The 18,405-nt window shown below is 38.5% G+C and overlaps 1 protein-coding gene across 5 annotated transcripts in view; it reads left to right on the forward strand.

Moving 5' to 3' along the window:
- Positions 1-18,405, forward strand: part of QKI (QKI, KH domain containing RNA binding) — a 105,316-nt gene that overhangs the window by 30,184 nt on the left and 56,727 nt on the right. For all 5 annotated transcript variants that reach the window (XM_032216256.1, XM_032216253.1, XM_032216254.1 and 2 more), the window contains exon 2: positions 8,370-8,512. In XM_032216256.1, the coding sequence (XP_032072147.1) occupies positions 8,370-8,512 (143 nt within the window). The remainder of the gene's footprint in view (positions 1-8,369; positions 8,513-18,405) is intronic.

The raw sequence follows: 18,405 nt of genomic DNA on the forward strand, positions 1-18,405 counted from the left end.
TGGGCGGAAAAACATCTTCAGGGCAGTACAAATCTCGGGAGTGAAGAATGTGCAGGCAGACAAGCTCAGCAGAACCACAGTTGACCACTCAGAGTGGCGCCTATATCTCCAACCCTATTCAGGAAAATCAGAACAGTTCGGCTCCCCAATCCTGGACCTGTTCGCCATCCTGTCAAACAGCCAGTTGCTCAGGTTTTTCTCCAGATTCACAACACGGGGCAGAAGAAATCAATGCACTCCACAGTCCATGGCCCAAAGGACTACTATATGCCTTCCCTCCTCTTCCCCTTATCCCAGGGGTAATCAGGAAAGTGCTGGCAAAGAGAGCAGAGGTCCTCCTTCTGGCTCCCCACTAGCCCGACAACCATAGTTCACCAACCTAGTATACTTGTCCGTGTTCAGGCCCTGGAAGATTCTGAGGACAGAATCTCCTTCAGCCAGGGGGGCATAGTTCATTCGGAGCCATGTCTTCAACTGACCATCTGGCACTTGAGTGGAGAGCTCTGAGACAGGACAATTTTTCCAACAGGGTCATCCAGGCCTCTAGAAGGCCATCCACTAACAGAATCTATGTCACAACTTGGAAAGCCTTCTCTGGCTGGTACACTAAGGGCCACATCGATCCCATCTCCGTATCGGTGGCCCAGATTCTGGAATTCCTTCAGAAAGGACTGGATAAGGGCCTGTCTCCCAATACCATACATAGAGAAGTGGCAGCCCTATACTCGGTGTTATGATGCGGGGATCTGAAGTCCCTCACTCAACATCCTTTTGTGCACAGTTTTATCAGAGACACAACTAATTTAAACCACTGGGGATTCACAGGTATCCCACCTGGGACCTGCCCAAGGTCCTGCAAGCTCTCACCTCAGTTAAGGTAGCCTTCCTCGTGGCCATCACCTTGGCTAGGCAAGTATCGGAATTAGCAGCTCACTCTGTGAGAGAGGACCTATGCATATTCCATTCAAACAGGATGGTGCTGCGGTTGGATCCCTCCTTCCTTTCCAAAGTGAATTCTTTGTTCTAAAGGGCAAAGGAAATAATCTTGCTGGACTTCTGTCTGGGCCTGATCCGTACCCTGGACATTAAGAGGGCCCTCCGCACCTACATCAAGAGAACGATTTCTCTTCGAAAAACAGAGTCCCTGTTTGTTTCCTTCAGGCTCTCTTCACTGGGCAACAAGATTACAGCATCGACCATAGGTCGATGGATACAGGCATGCATCGCCAAAGCCTACAATCTTCAGGCTCTACCTAGACAGGTGACAGCCTACAGAAGCATGGCCACAACAGCTGCGTGGGCAAAACAGGCCTCTATTGAGGAAATCTATATAGCATCAACATGGTCCTCTCCATCTCCATTCATAAGACACTACAAACTGGATGCATTCACCTCATCTGAAGCGGCCTTTGGTAGAGGGGTACTCCAGAGAGTGCATGCAGACTTGGAGATCCAGGACCAGACTCCTACTGATCCTTAAGACAGCTGGCTTTGGTATGTCCCATTCCTTGGATTCTCTACTAAGCACACTGGAGAAAGAGTGTTGATCTTATCTGATACACTCCTTCTCAGTGTGCTGAGAGAGAATCCAACCCCATCTTGGTGATCGTCTGGTCCAAAGTACAGGAGGGACCAAAATCTAGACAGAAATGGGTCAAGTCTATTACAATGCCTTCATCGAAACGTGGGGATATGCATAGGGAAGGGAGGCATGGCTGGCGGTTTGATAGATTCAGTTTCTGAGCAGAAAAGCAGAGTTAACCCATTCCTTGGATTCTCTATCAGCACATCAAGAAAGAGCAGATCAGGTAGTTTTATAAAAGAGGTGGTGTAGTTGGTTTATTATTTTAATTAAAACTAGTCTTTTAACTCTAGTGTTTAGAATTTTAGTGTGTTTTACTTTAAAAAATAGATGTGATTTAAGAGCAAACACATCTATATGAAATAATATGGGGTATTTCCATAGTTCGCAAATTTCCTATCTTTTACCTGTAGATCTGTGTATGCCGTGGTGTACCCAGCCTACAAACAATTATGTTTTTCTATTGTAGAGTTACATTGCTTGAGGTGGTATTTTCTTGTTGAAATTTGATAGCCCAGATGTAAATCTTCTGAATTCAAGCTGATGTAACTTTCACTACTAAGTTCCTTTGTGGATCAGCAAAAGTTCTCCAGATCTTGATATTCTATATAATATAATCAATATTGTTTAATTCATATTTAAGGAACAGCCATTGCTAATGTTCCTATGTATTTTCTGTATGCAATGGCATATGGATATATTTGCTGGAGGTGTTTTGTTTTGTCAGTTTTGCCTTATATTACAATTTTCTTTGTCACTAACTTTGTGTCATTAGCTTTGATACATTCAAGGTAAATATTAAATCGATGTTTCTGAACCTTAGCAATTTTAAAATATGTGGACTAACTCTCCAAATTCCCTAGCCAGCCATCTTGTATATGTATTATATATTATATAAATGCCTCAGTGAAGTGTGTCTTAAAACTTTGTAAGTTCTTAATACAGTAAGTTAGAATTAATCTGGGACTTCCTATGACTGTTTCTTTTAAAATATTAGAAAAACCATAAAATTAATATTGGAATAAAATATATTTTATTTCTGCTGTTTATTTTCCTCTTACAGTTCTATATTGTTGCAAATTTTAGATATACAAACATGCATATGATAACTTATTTCTTCATTGCCTGAAGTGGGATTTGTTTGAACAAATTCTTAGAATCAGCACAGTGTATGACTAATTTTGATATTTGATCTTGGTTGCTGTGTGTGCAAAAAAAAAAAAAACTTTACAAAGCTAGGTTGAGAGGAAAGTTAGCAGAATCTTTAGTACATTTTTACTTGATATTTGAATAATTTTATCTGGATTACCCTGTTTCCTCGAAAATAAGACCTCCCGGGATAATAAGCCCAATTGGGTTTTTGAGTGCCTGCACTAAAATAAGCCCTCCCCGAAAATAAGCCCTCCCTGAAAATATTGCAACACAGCAGCAGCCATGAGGTGACCACACTCGCCGCCTTCTGCACCTCAAAAATAATAAGACCTCCCCGAAAATAAGGCCAAGTGCTTATTTCGGGGGGGGGGGGGTGTCAAAAGAAAATAAGACCTGTCTTATTTTCTGGGAAACATGGTATAAAGGATTTGATACATTTTTACAAAGCTTGTAAGTTGGTGATAGAGCTTTCTATTTTAGCAATACTAGAAATCATTGGTCAAACTCCTAATCTGTTGGGTTTTGATGGAAACGTTGCACTTATATATAATATAATGTAAGAATTTAAAACTTGACAAGGCCATTTATACATAAAATGATAAAGCTGAAATGTAGTAAATACTGATCTTCAGCTTGATAATCCAATACTTCTACTAACTATTATAAATTGACATTTGAAGGGAAATAATTAAGAATGTGCAGTTATTTATCTTACAAAATGATGGGGCTGATTAGAACAACCAGCCAATGAATGGTTTAATATTTTAAAATGAAAGAAAATTATATAAGCTAACTAAAATATTCCTGTACAAAAGGTTGATAAGAGGAAATAATTAGTTTTGAAATATTTATATTTGTAATTATGTAATTAATTTAGATTAAAGTTAAGTTTGATAGAAACTATTTGAATTTTTGTTCAGTCTAAAGAAGAAAATAAATGTTCTTTCTATTCCTGCAGGGTCTTCTCAGATACTTAATTGCACTGAGAAATTCATTCATGCAAGATAGGTTGCTTATTTATTAACCGCTCAAAATGTTCATATTTGCTTACCCAGATACTTTAGACATGAGATATTATTAAGGCTAGAACAGAGATTGATTTTTGGTGCTAAGTTGTTTTATGTTTCAACCAAAAGTAAAAAACAAAAATATATTTCGCTGCCAGTTGTTGTGGAACTTTCGATCTAATTGTGATATTCAGAAATCAAGGCTACCGTAACCAAAATATTAACTATCCACAAAAATGGAAAGGGACTTTTAGTGAGGAAACAAAAGTAGCCAAAACAATACACTCCCCGTATCACAAGAAACTTGATCAAGTGCAGAGCAATCTCCGAGGGTACAATTCAAAAAATATAAAAATCATTATAGAAGAACTTTAATCAAGAAATTCAAGAAAGAATAAGATGCTCATTAGCCAGGGAGTAGAATGTTCTCTTATGTGTGAATATTTGAAAAAGTCATTTTGGAGGAATAAACATTAAATAGGAATAAACATTTTCAGCATATTTTTGTAGATTCATCATCTTCCTAAACTTGTCCAGAAACTTGTTTCTAACATTAAATATAATTTTTACAGGAATTTCTCCAAAGCACCCGAGGATAGGAGAAGAAGCAATGGGTGGAAACTAATCAAGGAGAGAAACAACTTAGAACTAAGGAGAAATTCCCTGACAGTTAGACCAATTAATTAGTGGAACAAATTGCCTCCATAAGTTATAAACTCTCCAACACTGGAAGTTTTTAAGAAGAAATTGAATAAACATTTGTCTGAAGTGATGCAGGGTTTCCTGCCTAAGCAGGGGGTTGGTCTAGAGGACCTCCAAGGTCCCTTCCAATTCTGTTATTCTATTTTATATCTAAAAACAAACTTAAAATATTTGTTGAAGGATGGTTCAAAGTCACAGAGGCATTGAAAATAGAAAGACTTACCATATGCTCAAAGTTACGACTGTCACACCACCTCTGGGGTCATGTGATTGTGATTTGGGCACTTGACAACCAGCACACATTTACAATGGTTGCAACATCCTATGATCCTGTAATTGCAATTTGCAACTTTCCCAGTCTACTTCCAACAAGCAAACTCAATGGAGAAATCACGGATGGTTGCAAATATCTAATATGTTGCTTAATAACTGGAGTAAAAAAGAAAGGTAAAGTTGGATGTGCAGTCATGTGATGTCTCACTTAAAAACCATACTGCTTAACAACACATATTCTGGTCCCAGTTGTGATCATAAGTAAAAGATTACCTAATCTGTTTTATTTAGATTCCTTTACATTTGGAGCATAGTTGATTCTTTACCTCTGTGGGAAATATCAGCTATCAGAATAGTGTCACCAGTGTAGCAAAGGTTATTGATGTTTCTTCTTACAATTTTAAATCCATTTCTATTTTCACCCAATCCAGCTTTGTCAGAATATATTTAGCACATAGATGAGTAAATAAGAAGAATATATAGTTTTGTTTTACTCCTTCCCTAACCTAGAAACAATTTTATTACTATTTTGACCATTTTCCATTCAGACTGTCTCTTATCCAGTGTGTGCGTTTTGGATGAGGACAATAAAATGTTTTGGCATTCCCAGTTTCCTAAGGACATCCCACAGCCTGACATGCTCATTACAATCAAAGACCTATGTATAGTCAGTGAAGCACATAATTACTTCTTTTTAGTTTTCTTTGTTTTACTTAGTTATCCAGTATGCATCAGAAACAATCTCTTACTCCTCAGCCATTATTAAAACAAACTTGACTTGCTAACAGCTCCTTTTCTTTGCAGGGCTGTAATCAGTGGTGGGTTGCAGGCGGTATGCCCCGGTACAGACGTACCGGAGCCTGCCCAGAGCACTGGGTACCGTTCCGATACGGTGCTCCAGAGGGACCACCCGCCTGCCTGAGCTCCTTACCTGTCCTTTAAAGCCTTTGGCGCTTCCACACACACGCATGACACGTACAGTTCCTGCACGATGCTCTGCTGAGCAGCTGGAGCGTCGCAAGGCTTGCGGAGGCGTCGCTGGCAGATACAACGCATGCGCGTGCTGAGTGCGTGTGTGCGCACACTGGGTGTGCTCATGTGGAGGACGCTGGGCCCCGTTGCAACCATACCAGTTGCAACGGGATCCTGAACCCACCACTGGCTGTAATCTACATTGGATGATCCTAAATTTATTTTGCTAGCATGTGAAATTAAGGGCATTATTAGACGCCTTGCCTACTATTAACTCTCTCTTCTGTAGTATTGCTATGTTGACATCAGGTTGGTTTGCCATTGCGTTGTTCGCCAGGTATGTTGGACTAGTTTGTTTAGAAAAGTTGCTTGCCATATTTTTATACTATAGATACTTCATCAATCGGTGTAACTTTTTGATTAGAATATTGACATCTTTACTGTATAGAATTTCAATAAATAATTTACATCTCTGATCTTTGAATCAGTTGCTATCTGTCCCTTAGTGTCCTTTAGCATACAAAAATAAGGTTGGAACCACCTTTTGAATTAGAAGATCTTTTGGAAAACCTTCCTTCTTTTTCCAAGTTTGTTTCACTTGTACAGATATTTATCTAAGCAACAGAAAGTGTCTGAGTGACTTTGAACTAGTCACTCTCTCATACATCAACCCACCTCATGGAAGTGTTGTGGGGAAAATCTGTATTGTTAATCTAAATAAGTGTTATTTTGCTTTTGAATTGAAGACTGTTAGCAATGAATAAGAAATTGGATGTGCAGAAAGTGATTTTCATGCTTTACTGTCAACCTTTCCTTTTTTTGCATCACTATCATATTAAAGAGTTGTTCATTCAGTGATATTAAATCATTGATTAAATGTACCCAAATATAGTCTTTGCTTTATCCCTCCTGTTTATGAAAGAAACAGCACTTTTTGTTTTTCATATGCTGCAAAGAATTATAGTGGGATTTACGTTTCCTGCATAGTAGCATCTGCAACTAGACATTTCAAAAGCTTTAATGTAGCCACATCGTAAACAACAGTAATAGGATGAAATATCCTCTTATCTTCATCAATAGCATGTTGAGTACCATCTGACTTCAGTGGCCCATCACTCAGCACTTACATCAGCAATCACTTTATGTTGTCTGCCCATGAGATTTTCTTGGTAAAATACAGGAATGGTTTATCCTGGCTTTCGCCAATGCAGTATGAAGTGAGGCCTTTACGAGCAATCATCTGCCTTTAGAATCTCCCTATATCACTGTTCTGTCCAATATAAAACCGCCTGCCTGCTTTAGCTAGGCAGCTGAGATGACTTTCGTGCTTTGGGAGCTTCTGCTGGGAGTGTATACTTTAGGCATACATTCCTGGTTTTCTTTGGTTATCCTACTGGGGAATAGGCTCACCCTCATCAGAATGTGACTCCATAGCAGGATTGGGTGATGGTGTATTTCTTATGATTAATATTAAAGAAAAAATATTTGTGTTTTCCATTAGACAAATCAGATTGTCCATTCCCCTAATAAAAGTTATTACCTTCTATGATTGAACAGCTCCATTGGATGAACTTGAACTTGAACTTGAACTCTTCTAGTGGCATGAAAAAAAAGCTCCGATACCAGTTCTGTTCCTACAGCCTATCAGAGCAGTTCCCTTCTATGAATGGAGGGGACTTCCATAGGCAATTCTTTCACTCCATCCACTTCAGGAGATTGCTTAAGGGCTACAATTGGAAGGAATGGGATTGCAGTAATTGAGCGAAGCAGTCAGAATGCAATCACCTGTATTGTGAATAATTGACAGGGAAAGCAGAAAGTTCTTCTGCTGCATAACGGTGAATGGGAAGGGGTTGAAGGTCTGTAGGATGAGTGCTTTGAAAGTCTGAGAATCAAAACTTTATCCTTGTGGTTTTAAACTCAAAACTCTTCATTCGGAAGACTACAAGTGCAAAAGCAAGTTTATATAAAATCTCAGAGAATGTCTGCTTCCCAACGTCCATCTGGTATTCATCTGGCTAGTGTACTTGCAGCAATCAGCAAACAGCCTGGTCAGCTTCAGCACGTTATCACAGCCCCAGCATGTGGCTCTTCAGGACTCCATTCCATTGCGCCCACCACCAGTCAACAGCTGAGCTGCTGCCCGCGCAGGGGAACACTGAAGCCTTCGCTGCCGAGCAGTTGATTAGCAGTTGGATTGGCCTTCCAGAATACTGCCAATCGGCTGTGCTAGGTGGTGGGGATTGTGGCCGCCTATTTCTGCTGCTCACCGTCGATCCCTGCCACTGCCTATCATGTTGATGTTGGCTGGTGGCCACGATCAGTGGCAGTGATACCCACCGCCTACAACAGCTGATCAGCTGCATTTTGGGAGGCCGATCCAACCGCTGATAGCTGCTCCAGTGTTCCCTGGTAGTGGCGAATGGCAGCAGCGGTGACAGCAAACACCACTGCCACACCAACCCCCTTCCCCTCCTAGCTGCAATATTCACTCTATACGACACACAGACATTTCTACCCATTTTTTTTGGAGGGGGGAGGGAGAAAGTGCAGCTTATGGTGTAAAAAATATGGTACTTTGCTGATTAAATACAATGTTCCGTAGAGATGGCAGTTAATAAATTATTGTTCCAGATTTTTTATTTTGTTAATGTAACACACAGTATATTTTTCTCCTACAGAAATTAGCAGAGTACGGAAAGACATGTATAATGACACATTAAATGGTAGTACGGAGAAGAGAAGTGCAGAGTTACCAGATGCTGTGGGACCTATTGTACAGCTACAAGAAAAACTATATGTGCCTGTAAAAGAATATCCAGATGTAAGTACCTACTAGTCAGTTAATTTTTTTTTATGGTTCATGTGATATCTTTGTAGTGTCTTTTCTCATATGACCTCTGTTGTACAAATGTTGTGATCCAAGAATGGTGTTCAGAGATAAGCCTGTATTTGCTATTTATGGCTTCATAGCAAGTGTGATGTTGCTTTTTTAAAATGGTAAAGTTTACAAACATTTTACATTTATCCATAACCCTACAGTATTACTACCTTCAATGATAATACTTACAAAAGACCTGTTAACAGATAGAGATTGCCATTAAATAGCCACAGAATACTGTGTCTCAGTGACAAGTTTTCAGGCTGAATGGCCATGGTCTACGTCTGTGATGGCGAACCTGTGGCACACGGAGCCATCTCTGGGCATGTGAGCTTTCGGACCAGGTCAGCTCCACTGTACATGTGTGCGTGCCTCCTGCTGGCCAGTTGATTTTTTGGGTCTGCTGGGAGTCGCGCATGCATGCATGGGGGAGGAGTCATGCACACATGCATGGGAGGATGCAGCGCACCCCACTTTTGGTCCCAGGAGGCTTCAGGGAGGCCTGCTAACACCAAAACGGTGGTGGTGGTGCTTCCCCCCCCCCCCCCTGGTGCTAGCAGGCCTTCCTGAAGTCTCCTGGGACCAAAAAGGGGCAGGTGATTTTGTTCTGGTATTTGTCTGGAAATTGTGGCTCTCATTTTCAGAGGCTTAGTGAGCTGTTTTGTGGCATATATCCCAGCAGCTCACAGGTACCTCAAATAGGCGATTGGCCTTTTGTATTTGAATTTGGTTGATCTGTACCTTATCCATGTTACAGGACTCCAAGAAAGCTACTTCCTGATTGGATTCTTCTCCAATTGACCCATTTTGAAGTTGAAACACCAATTAAAATACAGTTTCTTCTATTTAGCTGTTCTGCTCTAAATACTGTATAAATAGTGTACTGGTGCATACATCATTCTTGCTCATTTTTGTTATGATAAGACTCGTTTGTTTTTGTTACCATATGTTCACCTAAAATACAACACAGCAGAAAATGCAACTGTAGCCTACAGGTCCTTTACAAAATATTTTATGCCTTATTCTTGGTGTGGTTTTTCATGATAAATAACAGTGGTGTTACATTTTCTCCAGTTGTACACTGTCTGCCTGACTGAGGCATGATAAGATTCTTTCACAATGGTTTAGTAGCTTTTTCTAGTTCCATAAACAACAATTTTCCAGAGCAAACAACACTTTTTCTGAATTATTCTAAGAGCTCTTGTGATCAAGCAGTCAGTTCTAGAGTCATGAAAAGTAGCTCTGTTAGTCACATCAACACATATGTATATTTTGCGCCTTCTCAAACTGACATCATATTGTCATCTCATTGGAACATCTGTCCCAACTTACTCTCTCAAGAGAGCTAATTATTATAGTCTTCAATACTTTTCCAAAAATGACAGTGAATGTTTCTGAAGTATATTCAAGTAAAAATTCCAAAATAGACTATTTTGGCATGGTTCAATTAGAATATCCTTATCTTGGACTTAAATGAAGCTCTTAATGCATTAAAGACCTTATTGCATTATTGCAGGATTTGGGATACATAATTCTAAAAGATTCATGAACTTTTCTTTCACCATAGGGTAAGGACAAACATAGCCTAGCCTGATAGGTAAATGGCATTTGATAACAGAATAACAGGGTTGGAAGGGACCTTGGTGGTGTAATCTAACCCCACACCATTTCATACAAATGGCTATCCAATCCCTTTTTAAAAGCACCCAGTGATGGAGCACCCACAACTTCTGAAGGCAAAGTGTTCCATGGTTTGATTTTTCTCACTGTCCTCAGTTCTAAGTTGCTAATTCTGTGATTGGTTTCTAACCGTTGCTTCTTGTTTTGCCTTCTGGTGCTTTGCAAAATAGGTTGACCCATTTTTCTTTATTGCAACAGATAATTATTCACTGCCCCTTTTCCACTAATGATATAGTACTGCAAGAGCTGTGCTTCAATTGTATTGATATAATATAGTGAACATATACAAACTTCAAAGTTTGATATCTTTAAAAAAGGGTATTGTACAGCATTCTTGATGATGATAGATAGATAGATAGATAGATAGATAGATAGATAGATAGATAGATAGATGATAGATAGATAGATAGATGATAGACAGATAAACTATGGTATTCAATAATGCTATCGTTTAATTAGAAAATGACTCACATTTAATTATATTCCTTGTTTAATATGATTCAGTTATAGAATTATAATATATTGTTACTATGTTTCAATTTGATTGAGTGTCCAGATGATGCTTTGATTAACATGTCAAATATTAATGTAGGCAGATTTTTTTAAGGAACACATACAGTAACAGTATATAGAAATATTTAGAAGTTGATCCAGGCTTACTGATACCCACATTGTCTGTGAGTTGTCTGGAATAGGAGAGTAGTTGCATAATAATTTTTCTAATATACTCTCCCTACTTCCTGTCATGGGAGAAGGAAGTATTGTTTTGGGGGGTAGGTACTATATATTCTCATTAATCATTTGATTGAACTTTTGGTTTTTTTAAAAACTGCTTTACTCTATCTTCATTCTAATAAAACAACACTCAAATTATACTGCTGGTTGTGCACTTGAAAATCTTATGGAAGTACATTCTGCAAAATACGTTTAAAATAATGCTGTATATGTGGTCTGCGATCTCAAGATAGTGACACATTCTAGAAAGTTGTGAGAGAGTGAAATTCTGGCTTTTTGTTAACTAAACTAAACTAGTTGAAACTATTAATTAGGGTGACTTTTCTTCAGAGCAGGGACGTGCAGTCACTAGAGGCAGGGGAGGCATGGCCTCACCAGTTATGAGGAAAAGGAAAGCATTTTAAAGAATTTTTTTTTAATAATTAAAGCCAAGGTAGTTTTCTGCCAGATTCCAAGTGACTTGGAGTCTGCTTAGTGTTAACTATAGGAGGAGGCGAGAGAACTATGGGTCTCTTGTGCATAAGGAATTTTTCGCCTTTTAAGAGTTAAGCAAGGGTTAAAAAGCGAAAAATTTCATATGCAAAGGAGGCACGTGATTCTCCCGCCTCCTGATCTGGGAGCAGCGAATCATGCCTTGCACTTGAGCGACTGCGCAATCTAGCAGCAGGAGCCTTGCTTGTAAAACGCGCCTGTGTGAGCAAGTTCAACTCTCCACTTTGCATCGCGGGAGCCACCAAGAGCAGAACCATCAGAAGACTTAGAGGTCTCTTATTTCAAAAACTCTCCCTTAAGAATGATTAAGTTTGCATTAAGACATTATTGTTATTATCATCCCCGACATGGGAAATTAAAGCAATCTGCATATGGAAGCCACTTGGGAATTTCATAGCATAATACTTGCTTCAAAATTATATGTAAGTTTTGCATTGTTGTGATTGTATAGTTGAAATGGTTTACAAAAATCATTTGTCCAAGTGAATATCTCTCTATTTCTCTATGCCTCCATCCTTCCCTCCCTCCCTTTGCTGCAGACCCAGGTATGGTGCTGGGCTGCGGGTCTGCAGCAAAGGCACTTGGCGGCTCCCGCGATGCAAAGTGCCCAGCCACCGCCGAGGCCGACATTCACGATGCCGCCGCCCGTCCATGGCATCGGCGGCGGCGGGGCACTTTGCATCACAGGAACTTCATCGGCCGCTGCTGCCGCTTCCTCCACTGCTGCTGCTTTCCCCTCTGCCCTGGCCACGGCTTATGCCGCGTTCGGAGTGCTGCCCTTTCGGAAAGCCCTGCTGAAGCCCCAGCACTGTGTCCGCTATAGAGCGGGACGCATCCCGCCTGTATGGCAAACACAGTGCCGGGGCTTTAAAGCCCTGCCGCTGTGTCTGCCATAGAGCAGGATGCATCCTGCATGTATGGCGGACACAGCGGCGGGGCTTCAGTGGGGCTTTTGGAAAGCCGCGCCAGGGCTTCAGCAGGGCTTTCCGAAAGCCCCGCCGAAGCCCCGGTGCTGGCAGACATAGGGCGGTAGACATATGGTGGCTTTTGCCCGCTTGCCTCACCAGTCATAAAGCTCACCGCACGTCACTGCTTCAGAGAGTATATTGAATATTTTTATTTTTGTTATTTCACTTTAATTTTGTTTTACATACCATAGTTCATAAGGGAAATTATAGTGTTGCTAATGGCATTTTGCCTTGGAGCAGGTGACAGTGTCTCTTCCATAGGCGAGTAGTGTATCTCTGACAGTTGTCACAAAGTAGGGGATAAAACACTGGAAGCCTTGGACAAAGCTGACTTAAGGTATTCTCTGGGGATCCATTCAACATTAGATTGACTTATTATTAAAAGAGAGCTGATCAAGCATGATAAAAGTCCTGCTTATGTGTTTTCTCAGTTAATAGTACGATCAGCAAATGAATTCTTTGGTGGAAATGCTTAGCTATGTGAACTATCAACTTTGAGATTGGTCATGCTAATCTGTTATACACTATAATTTTAAATATTGCAGCAGAATATATAAAAAACAGGTTTTTGTAGCTTTTTTACCATGCTGTGAGTTGCATATGTATTTAAGTGTAGAAATATTTTTTCTAGCAATACCGTAAGTTAGAGCTACAGTCAACACTCCAGCAATTCTTTTGAAGGACTTTTAATGGAAATAACCAAATTGTTCATATTCTAGTTTTATGGAGCATGCATATTTTTCTAGATTAATTAATTAATTTGAAACAGAACAGTTGCAGAAAATTTTATTTTTAATAGAGTGAAAAGTTAATTATTTTAAATTAATGTTTTTATTTTAATTGTAAATTGTTTAAAATATTATTTTCAAGTTAAGAAATGTGTCAAATGATAACTTAAAAAATCTTATGGTCTTCACTACTTTGAGTTTAAAAAGTATCAGCAATTGAAATAAAACCTCTGGATAATCTGGAAAAAAAATTGTTAGATAAAATCCTTTTATAGAAGCTCCATAGATTAAGCATTCTCAGTTATACTTTGTGACAGGTGTGGATTGTTTGTATGTGTTTGCACATTTGGAAAACTTTCTTATCTTTATTTTACACATAATTATGTGTGAATAGTGCAGTTGTATTGCTAAGGATTCAGTATGTTTTTGTTTTAGTGTACAGATCTAGCATGTTTTTTTTCTAAACATTTAGGAAAAAATAGATTATATCTTTAAGGATTAAAAGATTATTTTTCACTATATTTAACACCAGCAGATAAATATATCAGTAGTTGACTCTTGCATTGTGTTTAACACCAGCTTTGTTTGTGACCAACAATCCACAAAAATAGTAACATTCCAAGAAGCATTTATGTTTTTGCCAAATACAAATATTGCCCCACCTTGAGGTTCCTAAACTTTCTAAAACAGACCTTTGTCTTACAACTTGACTCTCAAATTTTACCACGGCATTTTGTTGCCATGGCCACTACTTTGTCTACTATATCTTGGAATATTTTTTTAGACCATCAGGATGTTATTATTGTATGTTATAAATTATTTATTACTCCAGAAACTTAACAAAATATTCCATTCTCCAAGTTCCAAGTTTTGTTGCATATATATTGTAATAAAATGACATAGCGTTTCAGATTTATAAATAAAATAAAATCTGCTAAGAAAGACTAATATTTAAAGAGGCATTTTTAAAAAAGAAAAACACATGCTTACCTATTTTAATCTCCAGTTGATTCTATTTGTGGTTCGCTTGATGTTGCCTTAATAGACTTCCATGACAAATTCAACTTAGTGGTGCATGAGTGAAGTTTGAATCCTTACTATCTCAATCTGAGGTTCCTTTGGGGCTTACAGTTGAATCTCTTTGTAAGTTACTTACCGTAGTTTCTATAGTGTTTCTCTTTGATATTTCATAAGCCTTAATTCACTAGCAAGCACTAGTGGTTCACCGACAAAAGGGCATCCAACAAAACCGCGCCTGACTAAAACGCAGTGACAAAACCGCAAGTTCTAAACCACGCCGATGAATGAGCGCTGAATCGCGCCGACAACAGCGCGGCGACAGAAGTGCACTGTGAACCTAAACCTAACCCTAAACTTAACACTAACCCCAACCCTAAACGTAACGCTAATCCTAACCCTAAACCTAACCCTAAACGTAACCCTAAACCTAACCCTAACCCTTACCTTAACTTAAATCGCCCTTAAATCATCCTTCTGTCGATGCGCTTACCTTAACTTAAATCGCCCTTCTGTCGACACGCTGTTGTCGATGCGCTGTTTTCGGCGCATTGATGACGTTGCGGTTTTAGCGACGCGGTTTTGTCGGCATGCTTTTGTCGTGGTAAAAATCATGTATCACATTGACAGTTTGAATCACATGACTTGATTTTAGTAGACATTAAAAAGACATTATTCTTTGCTTTTTATTTCTAAATACAGAGATATGCATTATTTCATTATTTATGGGTTAGATGGTACCTTTTGTTTTCCATTAAAATTATTGGTAATAATTTGAGGAGGGAGGGAGAGGAAGGGTGGAGGATTGGTTTACTCCCATTTCAGAAACATTTCAAGGGGATAGACAGACACATAGATAGATACATAGATACTCTTTTACAGAGGTCTAATGTATCTAATACTTATCTCTATGTATTCAAATAAGTAAATTGTTTTATTTTATCCCTGTTCAAAATTTCCCTTGAAAATTTTCAGCTTAGTCAAGGGCAATATTTATCTACATTTATTCTATGTGACTCAGTAATGGTGAGTGGAACTTATTCAATGATCCAATGGAGATAGATTATTGCCTTCAAAAACTTTTTGAGTTTCAGATTTGATTCACTAGGGTAATTTTCAAATACTCCTTATCTCATTGCAGTGCATGTCAATATTCAGTCTCATCTCCAAATTATATGATAGAGTTGCTATGTACTCTTTTCATTCTAATCTATATTTGTTTAGATGTTTCTATATTAAATTCATTGCCAGATACTTACAGGGACATGCTTCATGAATTCTGCCGACATTTAGCCAGAGATATTGCAAGGAGAATTTACAGCATTTCTCATGTTTTCTGAGACTATAGAAATGTCTTCTTTTCCATTCTTTGTTTTTTTTCAATACATAGGTGCAAACACAGAGTTCTTTCTTGAGAATGTTATAAGTTGTAGGTGGCAATAAAATGTGTAAAAGTTACCTGATTGGTTAATACCATGAACATGCTTGGTTTTGGACTTAAAACACACTAATAGCTGAATATAAGATCTATTAATGCAAATCTTTCTGAATTCAGTGAGATAAAGATAACCTAATTTACAAGATTTTAAAAAAAACTAGCTACTTAGAAATAAATCACCAATAAATGTATTTGACTGGAATATATGTCTCCCAAGCTTATGCTTTATGGCTGCATATTGTCCTCTTAGTAAAATGGCAGTGTCAGCTAAGTAAAGAATGTCAGTAGACATCAGAAAAAAGGATAGTTATCAGAAAAGAAGGGCAATAAATGAGATCAGAGTTAAATATATGTCTGTCACATTCTAGCAGCTGGCTTATGCCCTGCTGTTGTTGTTCAAATACACTGGCCTTAAAAAGGAAGCAAATGTATTGTAGCCCACATATGAAGAAGGAAACAGCTGGTGGATTTATCACTCCTCTTAACTGACAGAGAAGGTCAGACTTAAAAAAAAAGATGAAGTGAGTTTTATATTCTTTCTGGAACAATGTAAAGATGTACTACTGTATATAATAAATATATTTCCCTGTGTTCTACAAACATAATCATGTATTCTCTGTAACCTACTTGATATTGAGAGATTCAATTTATAAATATAGGTTTCTTTCAGCTTTCATACAAGAAACAAAGAATAGCATTATCTTGAAGTAAGTTCAGTCAGTTATGAGATTGTTCCTGAAAGGAACTTTCAGTAGTTTTAAAATTGGGGATAAGAATAAATCAAATGGACATTTGCATTCATGTATGAGTCTAGTAGATATTTATGTCATTAATTATAGTATCTTAGGCATACCACCATTGACTCAGTGACTAATATGTATTCTATGCTATGGAAACGTTATATCCCTATACAAGAGCGGAGAAGTCATAGGCTACATGTAGTGATCCATTATCATTTTCATGTCCCAGATTGGAGGTGGTCAAATTTTTCAGTCTGATTTCAAGAACTTTAACAAGAATATTGGTAATTTAAGACTTCAGAGACTTAAAGGCACTGATTTTAGGTCTCTAAAAAAAAGCTGTCACACCACATTTACAGTTTTGGTCCCGGTCCTAGTCTATTTTCAGAAATCTATCCTTATAGAGTTCCAAGTTTCTTAATACAATTTTTTCCAACCTTTTGTTTGAGCTGATATAACAAGCTCTGGTAGGATGTTTGGGTCAGTAGGAAGATGAATTCTATGTTTAAACTCCCTGGTTTCTACTTTCAGAGTTGAATTATGTAAGGTTATAATGTAAAAAGTAAGGTTTTAAAGAACTTTGTTTTTAAATAAAATGTGATCAGTAGTATAACAAACATTTCTTACATAATGATAAATCTGGAGAAAAGACAAATTCACTCAATAGGGAATATTCCCAATTTTCCACAAATAGCCTTTTATTTTGTATTCATTTATTAGCAAAGGTATAGTTTCCCATCTACCAGAACGAACAGGGAATGGGCAACAGAATAAAAGCACAGTGCACTAAAAACAAAAAGGTTATCTAAAACAACAGTGTTAACAATTAAACTCATCAATCATCCATTTCATGCAAAATCCCTTAAAATTCTGGTCTCAGTGCTGCTTTTCTGAAGGCCAACAGAATTAAACACATGTGTATCTCTAGAAAGTTGTTCCATATGGTAGGCACTGTGACAGAGAAAGTATCCTTCTGAGTCCTCACCAGGTGACACTTTTTACCAAGTGGCCCAGAGCACTCCACACTGCTTCCTCTAGTAAAATAAGCAGAACCCATTAGGGATAAGCACATAACCTAGGTCGTGCCATGTAAGGTTCTAAAAGCTGTAAGCAAACCATCACTTGGAAATCTATTGAGAACCAGAGTAATTTACACAATAGTGGTGCTACTTGGGCAAACCTCAATGTACCTTACTGCTGCCCATGCCTCTGAATTCTGCATTAGCTGTAGCTTCTGAACATTTTTCAATGTTAGCCCCATGAAGTTCACACTGCAGTAGTTTAACTCATGAGTAATTATGAGCAGTGCCTCTCTCTCCACTAGGAATGGCACCAATCTGGGAAAGGGATCAATTGATACACTAGTTTCTGCAAAGTAAATCCTTGCCACAGCTGCCTCTTGCTCTTCAAGCAGGAACTACAAGTTTGATAGAATTCTCAGATTATGAACCAGCTCTGACTAATCCAGAGTTAAAGATAGCAAATTACTAGATACAGGACACCCTAAAACCTATAACTACTTGATCTTATTGAGATTTAGAGGAAGGTGGTTCCCAGCTATCTCCGGATGCAATAAAGTTTAAAATGGTCCTAAATTCTACATTTAATATGATAGAAAATGAAATGTGTTGAGTTTTCCAACTACAGAAGACATTAAAAACTGAAACAAGCATGTTGCTCTCTTATTTTTTACCTCAGAGTAGAATGATAATGTCTCCTTAGTGGTGGAGATAGCATCCAGGAATGGGTTAACTCCGTCTGTCATCTAAGCGGGCTGAGTCTGCAAGTAGTGATGACATGTCTCCTCTGCTACCTCCTCCCAGCTTGTAGACTCAGTCTATCTTATGACAAGCCATGTGTTTATTCTCTCTTCCATTCCTGAATACTTCTCACCTTTAACAACAGCATAAAGGGAAAGAGAAGGTTTACTTTGGAGGCTGGCTCCCAACTGATCCAGGTACAGCAACCTCCCTTTCCAGTGGCAAGGGCTTTGGCCCACTCTTGCTGAGGGCCACGAGGTGGCAATTCAGCCTTGCAT

Source organism: Thamnophis elegans, chromosome 4 (assembly GCF_009769535.1).
Source record: "Thamnophis elegans isolate rThaEle1 chromosome 4, rThaEle1.pri, whole genome shotgun sequence".
In the NCBI taxonomy this organism is placed as follows: domain Eukaryota; kingdom Metazoa; phylum Chordata; class Lepidosauria; order Squamata; family Colubridae; genus Thamnophis; species Thamnophis elegans.